Source organism: Gossypium raimondii, chromosome 2 (genome assembly GCF_025698545.1).
Source record: "Gossypium raimondii isolate GPD5lz chromosome 2, ASM2569854v1, whole genome shotgun sequence".
NCBI lineage: Eukaryota > Viridiplantae > Streptophyta > Magnoliopsida > Malvales > Malvaceae > Gossypium > Gossypium raimondii.
The window spans coordinates 1,450,437-1,462,781 of NC_068566.1; the positions used below are offsets into that span (position 1 = coordinate 1,450,437).

At 28.2% G+C, this 12,345-nt stretch overlaps 1 protein-coding gene across 1 annotated transcript; it reads right to left on the reverse strand.

Moving 5' to 3' along the window:
- Positions 1-6,002: 6,002 nt before the first annotated feature.
- LOC105787578 (uncharacterized) lies at positions 6,003-6,778 on the reverse strand. Its single transcript, XM_012614040.2, has one exon. The coding sequence runs from the start codon at positions 6,683-6,685 to the stop codon at positions 6,197-6,199; it is 489 nt and encodes a 162-aa protein (XP_012469494.1). The 5' UTR covers positions 6,686-6,778; the 3' UTR covers positions 6,003-6,196.
- Between the last annotated feature and the right edge of the window lie 5,567 nt (positions 6,779-12,345).

Below are 12,345 nucleotides of genomic sequence, written 5' to 3' on the forward strand. Positions count from 1 at the left end.
CTTTTTTTTGTCCAAGTTAGTCCCTAAACTTGGCAATTGTTCCCACTTTCGAACCTAAACTTTTTTTGGTCCAAGTTAGATCCTGATATTTCCTTGAAAACTTTAGAGTTCTAGCCCCGATGCGAGAACAATTGCAAAGTTCATAGATTAACTTGGACAAAAATAAGTTTAAGTCCCAATATGGGAACAATTACCAAGTCCCAATATAGGAATTGTTGCTAAGTTGAAGGTCCCTACTCCCTATATCCAAACTGTTATACAATTTGGAATCTGAGAAACAGCTGGATCCAAACACTCTGCAATCAAATTCAAAGCAGTTGAAGCCTTCCAATAGCACATATTGCAACCCAAAATTGACCGAAAGGGTTCAAAATTTTAACATTTTTGTAGGGTTTGGTATTAGTTGTTTTCTGACATGAGGTAAACAAACAAAAAAACAGTGGGTGTTAAATGCCAAAAACGACTGTTGTTTTAGAAAATGGTATAATTCTACGAAAAGGTACAGTAAAATCATTACAATTTCATAAAAGGACATGTAACATTGGTGAGAGGAATTAGAAGATAAGAATAATACCCTTTGAAACCCCCAATAATGCTTTTGCTTTCTTCTTTGTTGGTTTACAATATTGAATATTTCCAAATGAATTGAGCCAAATATATATGGTTGTGCATGATTGGATAAGTATTAGGTCAAATTCTATAAAAGGTCCTTGGAATATATGTTTTTGACAGATTTAGTCCCTATATTATAATTTGATCATTTCTAGTCCTTTACTTTTCAATATATGCATTTTTATTCATGAGATCAATTTTTCTGTAAATTTTATCAAATAATTCGATTTGACCTATTTTTGTAACGTATTGATGTGACATATATATATATAGTACCTTGGCTTTTTTTTCTCTGTCGGATTTAGTGGTAGATTTCCGCATTAAGATTTGAGGATTTAATTAAAATTTTTAAAATTTTGGGGTTTTATTTTAATTTTTCGAAACTTCAATGGGCTTGTTTAATGAGAAATTTTAAAAATTTTGGAGAGTCTAATTAAAATTTTGAAAAACTCTGAAGAGCTTAATAACAATTTTCCAAAATTCTTATCCACCTCTAGTTGGATTATACAATTTTCTCCATTTTCTTAAAATGTGCAAAAGAAAAATGTTTCAATGCATATAAGATTGAAAATAAAGGTTTAAAAAGTAAAAGGATTAAATCTATAAAAAATATAATGCAATACCTTCTATAAAATTTGACCTAAAGTATTATTATGGAATTTCCACCTTTAATTGGACCAACTCAGAAGAAACTAAGGACCACAATACCAACTTGTATATGAAATGATGGCAACCTACATTTGGCTGTTTTTTTTTTTTAATTATTTTATTTTATTTTATTTTCATCCCACTTTGTTAAATTATCACATGCATGGCAATTTTTTTAAAGCTAATTAGGGCCCGCGTTCGATTGAATCGAGCCGAATCGAATAAAAATATTTTAAGTTAATTAAGTTGTCGAGTCATATTTTATCATCCTAGCTCGATTTGAAATTTTTTTGAATCGAGTCAAGTGAAATGAAATTCAAACTGAATCGAATTGAGTGAAATTATTAGAGTTAAGTTTAAAAGCTAAGCATGTCAAATTAAAATCTTGTTCCAAAATAATTAATTCCATATTAGAACACATAAATTTGAAACCATATATATTTGAAACTTTTTGGAAGCAAAACAATTAAAAAACACACTTTAGTATGATGAACAAGAATAATTAATTAACTTATTTATGTCCCAAAATTATTATTTTAGAAATTTTTTAAAATTTTTAAATTTATTTACATATTCTTTAGAAATTTTTTAAAATTTATAAATTTTAGAATTCTTATAAATATTTTAAATTTTTGAAAATTATTTTGTATTTTTTACTGAGAGAGACCAATTTGCTCATTTTCAAAATTGATAGGGACAAAAGGGGTATTTACACCAATCTGTTATTCGAATTATTCGATCTGTAAAATTTAACTCGACTCAAACTTGAAACTTAAATTACTTATTTGAGTTGACTCGAATAACTTGAATAACTCGAACAATTTGATTCGATTAACTCGAAATTCAAATTTTTTTCAATTTTTTTAATAAAATCAAGTTTTACTCACCCCTAAAACTAATAACAATATTTTGTTTTGTTTACTTTAAACAATTCTTTTATAAAATTATCCAAAAAAACATTTTAAAAATAAATTATTTATCTTCTTCACCGTGATTTGCCATTGCCATGCCTTGGATTCTTCAAAGCTATATGCATTTTATAAAGTTTAGCTTGACTTTATATTAACCTTTGAATTCAAAATGTGGTAATTAATCAAGGGGTCCAGCTATTTACGAGCTTTTTCGAAATTATATTTATCGATAATTAGAGTATATTCAAATACAACTCACATGGAACATTGTAAAACTAGAACGTTAGTAATGATAATATATCGCAAAGAAAAGAGAAATAAAAATAAAGAACACACAGATTTTTACGTGGAAACCCTTTAAGGAAAAAAACCATGGGCAAGGGAGAAGAAAATTCATTATGTCAAATTCGAATGATTACAAGAGGAGTTTTGACTACATCTATTTAAGTTGAAAAAAGTTAATTCTAATCAAAGTCAAATATATATGCTAATAAATACTAAATATATTATACTCATAAATATTAAATCTTCTAGATTGAATATATATATATATATATATATATATATATATATATGTAACTTGATTTGTAAGAAATCTCTTAGAATTTGAGTCACAGAACTCTAACAAACGTAAATTAAAATAAAATTTGAAAAAATTTCAAATATGGTTTACATAGCGTGAGACTTGAAAATTTAAAATTTATGCCTCAACCTTATCGTTAAGCAAACAATCTCGAACTTTCATGATAGTCGGTGCAGCACCAACTTTGGACCCCTTATTTGTTATAAGTTTGACTTCGCCACTAATGGTAGCCTATATGATAAGGTTGAGCAAAAAAATCAAGAAACTGAAAATCGATCCGAACCATAATGTTTTGAACGGTTTTCATTTACTAGTTAAAAATCGCAAATATCTTAACTGAACTAAATTCTATTTTTTTATTTAATTTATAAATTAATTTTAAATTCTTATGATGTAAAAAAATAAATATTTTATAATTAAAATAGTAAAAATAATATTAATATATATTTTTTTAAAAATACCATATAAGAGTTATTGATGATTTTTATTTACTTAGAAAATATTTTTATAGATACATTTATGAAAAAGACTTAAAACTTTCCCAAATAATGTTCAAAATCATAAATTAAAATTTATTTTATCAAAATAAAATAACTCATTATTGATATAAAAATATTAATAACCGATTGAATCAAACCGAATTATTATAAATAATTTAGTAAATTAAAAATTCCAATCGAACCAAACCGATATCAATTCAAGTGTGATAAGATTATCAATACATCCAATGCAAACTATTATTTTTAGTACTTACCTTCTCTTTGTGGGTTTAAGGTTAAAGTGGTCGTTATCCAAATATAACTTTCCTTCATGGAACATATAAACAGAAATATCAGAAGAAGATAAAATTTGATTTTTAAATATAAAAAGGTTAATTACATCAAACATCTTCAAATTATGGTTCATATTCTAAATTGAATTGCAAATTTTAATCATTTTAATTGAGTTTTAAAGTATTAGTATTATATCAATTAAGTCCTTTTGTCGGCATAAACAAATGGATCAAATTTTAAACACATATGTGCCTAGTTATCACGTAGATAACTTAGTTATGACATGTTTAAAAAGAAAGTTAATCCTCTTAAACTTTAATGACACTTTTTTAACATGTTAAATGCAAATTATCTATGTAATTAGTACAAACGCGTTTTAAATTTAATCCACGTGTTTTAAATATGTACAGATCAGTTTAAGAACATATGATGAAATTAATTCATATAAAAATAATATCGAGACATCATCTTTTGGGGACCCACGCAAACTTGATATTATCTATCGGTTCATTATATTAAACAAACACTTCGTCCGATCTCATTCAAGTCGACTCCAACAGTGCTCTAAATTGACACATGCTACCTTATCATTGTACTTAGAGGGAAGGTTACTCAATAGCTAGAACTCACGCCCAACCTTCATTCCCTTATAAATACTCTTCACCAGAGTAGAGTAAAGGGCAAACAACCTCACTCTATATAACTGCTCTTCACGCCATTCACAGTGTGAACTGTTCTTATCCTAGTAATTATCTCACTCTTAAAATATGAAAGATCACCGTAAGTTACCCTTATATTTTATATTGTAACAATATATATCTTAAAAAATAATTCCTTTTCAACCATTTACATCCTTTTAATTTAAAATAACATAAAAATCTCAAAATCCGAACTCAAAATTGTGAGTTGAGATTTCTTTGCCTTATCCAAAACCAATCAAAGTGGCAAATTAGTGACAAGTTTCCATGGGATTATCAATTGTCATTTTCACCGGCATCATCATGAATCTGAAATTTTCAAACTTAGTGGGAAAAATAAATCTTACCCATTCCCTACTTTTAATTAAAAAAATCACAATCTTTGCTTAATGCCACAAAATCAAAACAACAAGCATACATCAGCTTCAGCATGGTAAATCTTATGTTCCCCATTTACAAAAAAGAAAAGAAAAGAAAAGAAAAAGACATATAAATATATTTTTATGATTTCAAATATATATACATCGCAAATTAAAATTTTAAAAATATTAAGAGATTAAATGGGATTTTTATAAATTTTGAAGGATGTAATTAAAATTTTGGAATTTTAAGGAAGTTAATGAATTTAATTATATTATAAAATTAAGTATGGGCAGATAAAGCCACTTGCCTAATGGCAAAAGTAAACTTATTAAATGGTTGTAATCTAATTACTACATCAGTTGGTACAAAGGAAATGGGATGTTTTTAAGGGATCAAAATGATGTTGCAGATCACATGATTCAACATGTTATAATAAGAAGCCCTATATTCTAATTGTTTGAAGTTCCGCCGGATTCAATAAAAGATGTGTTGATTGTTGATTGTAATAGTTTTAATTTAATTTAATATGGACGGATTGATGTAATCGCTTTATGCTATGCTTTTATTTACTAAAAAATTATAAAATTTTAGTGATGAAAAAATGTTATGCCAATGATACTTGGTAAAATTATATTTAAGATTTTCAATTAATAATTATATGATTTATTTAGATTAAATTTGATTTTGATATATTTATTATGTTTAAGGTTGGAATTTAGATCTTCTACTTTATTCTGATATAATTTGGTTTTTTATATTTATAATGTTATTAGTCTGTTTAAATAATTAACACTATTAATAATTTCGATAAATTATTTACATTGATTTAAAAATATTATTTTTAACTCATCATGCTGACATGAATATTTTCGTGTCAAAAGAGATATTTAAAAAATTAATACTATTAATTATTTTGATTAAATTAAATTACAAAATTTCATTCCATAGTTTAATATAATAGAGAACATAACTACTCATTTTATTATTGAAAAAATTTCTTTTCATTTGTAAATATTTTTACACAGTAGACAACGTACGCAATAATTCAAGGTTTATTTATTCTTCTAATTTAATCTTCTATGGACCACGCTCTTTTTTTATTTTATTATTATATCAATTTTAAATATGTTAAAATTTTAAAATAGCTACAATACATGTATTTAAAATATATTACATTTGGCTCGATTGAGTCTTAGTTTAATTAGTATAGTATTGTTATCTATGCAGGAGGATATGAGTTCAAGTGCACTGAAGTGTATTATCCTCCTATTCATGAATTGAGAAGGGACTATAAGTAATTTTAAAGCATTATATAAAAGACAAATATAATCTGAGCTTATAATTACCTTATTTAAATATATATATATATATATATATATATATTGCATTTGGAGAATGAGGCACTAATCCAAAATTATCATTTCAAAAGAATATTCATTTTGACCCAAATAGGGGTAAAATTGTAAAACGACCCTCAAATGGGCATACCCAAGAACGTAAAGAAGACAAGTGAGTTCATCAAAATGATCGGTCAACCACTTTATCTCACAGTGATTTGATTAAAATACCCCAATACCATCTCATATTTACAAACATACCCTTTCCCACTTATTCAGGAATAGCACTCAACATAGCCGTAAACTTCCTCCTCCCCTTCCCCCTCCCCCCTCTCTTCCCTCCGCCGCAACCGACGCCGGAACCAACTTTCCGACGTGGAGACTCACACGAAAACTCGAAAGGAATAACAGTTTTACGCCGCAACCCAGATTTTTCACCACCGCAGCCGCCACTTTTCATTAAAGCCGAGCTAGCTTTGACAGCCAATGCAGCCATTTCTTCAGCTTGTAAAGGATGTTTAAGCCAAGTCAACGGCAAAGCAAAGTAAAGCTGACCAGGTTGAAGCTCTTCGTCTTCTTCAATGGCGGAAACGACATCGTCGAAATCCATCTCGTCGGAGTTACAAATGAAACACATGGGGTTCCTTTGCAATACGTAAGAAACCTTTACAGGGTACGGAAATTCCTGTAACCTTCCGTCTTGTAGAATCAACTTAGCCGTCGTTATTTGAGTCGACTCACATGAACTACAAATACCCATTTTTTTCTGGATTTTAATAATGTCGTGTCCTCTTTTTGGAACTGAAACGGAGTGTTTTTTTTTTTGGGGGGTTTGGTGAAGGGGAAGATGATGGGTGAGTTTATATAGAGGGGGAAGAAATAAGTGGACCGGTATCCGGTCGGGGATATTGAACCGGGTTTGCCACGTAGGATTTTGTCGTGACGTGGTAATAAACCATTTTTATTGGAACAGTGGGCATGGGTGCCAGACTGTAAGTTGGTGGTGGTGACAGACAGGTTGTAGTAAGTGTTGAGGATTAGTGCAACGTGATATTAATGTTTTTGATATTTGATAATGGAATTTTAAGTAAGGGAAAAAATATTTTCTATTCATAAAATTTAAATTTATAACCTTATTTTCTTTTTCTTTTTTCCAATTTTTATTATAGTTATTTGAGGGTTTATATGTCATAAAAATTATTTGATACATGATTCACAAGTTTCAATAAATTTAATGAGATAATATTTTTTTCTATACGAGAATAATCAATTAAGGAATCAAGAGAGTTTTAAAGTAGATTAAAATATGTCGAGATAAATGAGGTCGAAGCCTCAGAGGGATGATTCACCTGGTGGTAGGGATGAAGTTAGAAAATTTTTTTAAGAATGCGAGATTAAATTATATGTTTTTATAAGAACTAAAATGAAATTTCACCATTATATTAATTTATATCCTTGTGTTTTTCAAAAAAACTAAATTGAAATTCTAGTATTCTTTCAAGGGCCATACTATAATTTTATCATATATTAACTTCAAATTTTATAGATTTTTGGGGTCTAACAAAACAATTTTCCATTTTAAGAGCTCCGCTCCCTTCACCATCAAACCCCTACATGATGGATCGAAAGCCTAAGGTTTTTTCTAGGATAAATGAGCCAAAAGTTTAAGGAGAACACCCCGAGGGATGCAAGTGTGTAGTAATAGTTACGTGTTATCTCCTGATTGATGGTTGTCACTTAAGTTAACTAGTATGATTTCTCTTATTAACTCGACAATATAATTCATTACGACTCGATAACAGATTGACAAAATAATTGAACACCGTCATACACTTTTGATCGATTAATAATTTATTTTTTAAAACATTTCGTATCAAATAATCGTGTAATGAAATTTATATTGAAAAATTAAGGTACTTGGAGAAGAAGAGAACGTGAGATTGCTACATAATATTATCCCAGAGGGAATATGAAATAAGCAAAGTATCCATGAGGAACAGAAAAGACACGTGGGGCAGAACCCCCAACAATCCGACATCTGATCTGGCGCTGCCGCTGCACGGCTGCCGTGGATTCGACCCCAAAGCGGCAAAGCCTCCCCTTACGCCGGTCATGTCCCTATTTCTTTACTTCTTTTAATTATTTTATACCCTATCCTTGTCGTTGAAGCGTCGACAATGGCACTTATTTTTCTATTTAGCTGTTAGCCCTCGGGATTTACATGTGCATATATGCTACTGAATACTCTAAATTTTGGCAAGTAACACATTGCTTTAATGGTAAGGTTGTGTGATGATCTAAATTTTTAGGTGAGTTGAAATTAAATTATAAATTTTTTAGAAGTTTGTAAAATTGAATGTCGATAATGGTAATATAGAACGATTGCAAAGTAATAAGAAAGAAAAATAAAACACAGATTTTATGTAAAAATCCTTTTGGAAAAAAACCACGGGTAGAGGAGAAAAAAATTCACTATTGTTGAAAATCAAATGATTCAAGAGGAGTTCCGACTACATCTATTTAAAAGCTGAGAAAACATTATTCTAATCAAAGTCAAATAGAGGGAGTGTAGTTCTATATGAATTCTACTTGTGCAACATAGTCCATACCATAGATCCCCTAGTTTTACCACTATATTATTTCTTTAATAATGATTCGGGTCACACAACTTTAACAAAGTCAAAATATAATTTTATCATAAATCAGTTTATGATGGTCAAATTCTGTTATTAGCCTTTGTACTTTGCGTAAGTTGTGAATTTAGTACATGTACTTTTAATTCGGTCATTTTCAACCTCTATACTTTTAGAATTTGAAAATCTTAATACTAATCAAATGATAACTATTAAATTCATTAAGTTAAGTTCATTATTTTAAACTTTGATGTGCAAAACATATTATCACATGTGTAATGTCTATTTATTATTTTCACATATTACTCACAAAAATCAATTAATAGATTTAATGATTATCATTTGCATTTTAAGACTAAAATTTTGAAATTCAAAAAATATAACCACTAAGAATGATCTAATTGGTGAACGTGAACTAAATCTATAACTTTACGCACAATACAGGATTAATGACATAATTTAACCAAACAGACTGTTACGGTTGGGTCAAGATCAGAATTTCAAAATATTAGAAAGGTACAAAGACTAAAACTGATCAACTTAAAGCACATATACTAAATACACAATTAACACAAAGTACAAGGCTAGGAATTTTTTTCATTTTAGAGGTCCAAAGTGTTATTTTATCATAATTAATTTATAATTTAATATTTTAAGAGTCCAAATTCATTTTTTGGAGGCCCCTGTCTGCCCATTTACATTTGCCATCAAGTTCAAGTTTAATCTTATGTACATGTGAGTTTTTACATTGAATTTATTCTAGTTAGGGGTGAGATCGATTAAGTCGAGTTTTTTTTGGATCTTTTGAATAATCTATCATAATTCAATTCAACTTTCTGTTTTATTATATATTAATTTTTATTTTAGAATTATTTTGACAACATGAGATTTATTTTATGAGGTAAAATTTCAATGTGTTTTTATAAATATTTTTAAAATCTTTTCAAGTAAATTAAAAAAACAATAAATTTCATATGGTATTTTTTAAAATTTTATTTCTTATATATTTTAAGTTATTTTCACTATTTTACATATAGGGTATTTATTTTCACATTGTAAAAATAAAATTTATTATAAATTAAATAAAAATTAGTACTTGGTTTGGTTCATTTAACTGTAATTTTTGAACTTATATTTCATAAACCGTCCAAATATCTTTGTTCGGATCAAAATTCTTTTCCCACATTTTGGGTTTTTTTCCCACATTTTAATGTTTTGCAATTTAATTGAAGACTTTCATTTCTATTTATTGAACATAAATTCACAACTTGATTATCATGATGTATGGGAAATGTCAATTTTATCCTTAGTGAACTTGGTCTTAAATGGGGGAATTTATCATTCTTATTAAAGAACTACTAACCATTTAGGTCAAATTTTGAAATGTTGGTTTGGTTTTACCATATATTTATGATGAATAGCATGATTTCAATTGTTTACCATATATTCATTCAACTCGAATTTTAAATCCGTAGCTGATCATTTATTGATATTTATTGGGTCGAGCGGTAATAAATTTGATCAGGGACAAAGTTAAAAAAAAGTTTTTCTAGGAGGCGGAATTAAGTTGTATATTTCTACAAGAGTTAAAATGTAGTTTCACCATCTTAATAGCTTATATCTTTATAATTTTAAGGACGGAATCAAATTTCTATCGTTTTTAGAGTCAATGTGTAATTCTATCATAATACTAACCTAAAATTCTATAACTTTTAAAGGACTAAAAATTATATTCACCATTTTAAGTGGGCCAGCCCTAAATTTGGATACCTTTCAAATAAAATTTCAATTTAAACATAAAAAATTCTTTAAACAAAAGTCAAAACTTATAATTCAACTTAAAAGTTAAGCAATTTGGGACAAGAAAGCAAGTGCAAATATTAAGATTCTAGTTCCAAATCTATTTCAACTATATATATACTCTACTTTTAAAATATTGATGTGAATTTTTCTAAATACCCATTTCAATTCATTGAAAATGTGTTTTAAAAAGTATTTATCGCATCAATATTTTAATTATTTATTGAATTAAAATATAAAAATGAGTATAATATAGAGATCAAAAATCGAAATTTGATTTTAAATAAAGGAACATTGCATAATAATTGAGGAATGAACATTGCAACCCTTTCTACGAACCTTCATGGGGGATCTTCTCTCCCCCACACCACCCACCGAAAGCACTCAACCTAGCTAGTTCAAAGAAACCCAATAATTCGAAATCGAATTTATATAAAGGTTATAAAGGGCTCACACGAATGCTTTTCATTTCTTTAATATTCTTCTAATTAAACTACATTAGTTTCTTTGTTGAATTAAGTGACATTTATATTTCCCTTTTCTTCATTTGACTTAAAACAGAGGGTGACTCCACTTTCGTTTTAAAGAGAATAAAATGTAAAATAATTCGATTCAGGATCTAGCTCGATTATCTGATTCGAAATACTCATGATTTAGGCAATATTAAACACTTCATTTGGAGGTTTCTTCTCTAATTTTTGGATGAGAACACCATCCTTCTGACCTTTTCCATCTGGATCTTCGATCTTGACCTCTGTTGATACCGTGTATCGATAAGACTAATTTATTAAGCTTTTTATCTGGATGGGAACCAACAAAATTCGAAATTAAAAATATTCAAAAATAAATAAATGTTTATTAAGAGTTGGAAAATCTCTTGTGACACTTCTTTTTTATTCTAAACGATGGAAACAACCTTTGTGATATATAAAAAATGAAATATCACCAGATTTTTGTTCAAAGAAACCCTATTTCATCCCCTTACCTCTTTCTTATCATCTATGTCCGTTTTACAATCTATAAAGATCCGTTCAGTGATTGTGGCTACTCCTTCAAACAATATCATCTCTAGAGTTCAAACTTAGGGGTGAAGCTAGAAACTTTTTTTGGAGTTAAAAATGTAATTTTGCCATTGCATGGGTATATATCTTAATAATTTTAAAAAGACTAAATCAAAATTTATCATTTTTAAGCTGTAATGATAAGTTTACCATGTATTTAATTAAAATTTTCCATTTTAATGTGCCTTTGCCCTTGCCTGAATTCTCCCATTAAGAATGCAATATATCATACCGTTACACCCAACACTTATCCGTCTTCTTAGTATTTTTAATAAATTAAAGTTAATAATTATCTTTAATCTCAATTACTTTGAAATTATGAAGATGTTGGATGTTGATGAGTTAGGCTTACATTAAAATGCCTATCAACTTGTGTGTGTATATATATCGGTTGGAACCATAATTGCAATTTACATGCCTAACTTCCATAAATCATACATATTTATACCAAATATTAATGGTACATAACTAATGAAAAATTTAGGAGAGACCATGCTTGAAGCTTCCATAAATAACAACAATATCAATAAAAAAAACCATGAAAAAATATAGACAAGGATTTTGATGTGTGTGACATTCTGGGATACATGTTTTTGCTTAATCCATTGGGGGGGTTGTATGAACAAAAAATAGTTGGCAAAAAGAAGAAATTAAAGCCCCCAACAACCGGCATCAACACACTAGAGACATGATTTTTTATATATAAATTTTAAAAATGCCCTTACAAAAATGGATTTAATTAAATATAAATTTAATTAGATCTTATAGATTTGTTAATAAGATTTGAGTGACAGACAACTTTTTTTCTCAACATATAGTATCTTTGATTTCAATCATACGGGGGGATCATGGAAAAGGTGACCATTGGAACATTCCCATGAAGGTTCCTCCATTGTTGAGAACATGAAGCTTTTCTATATATATAT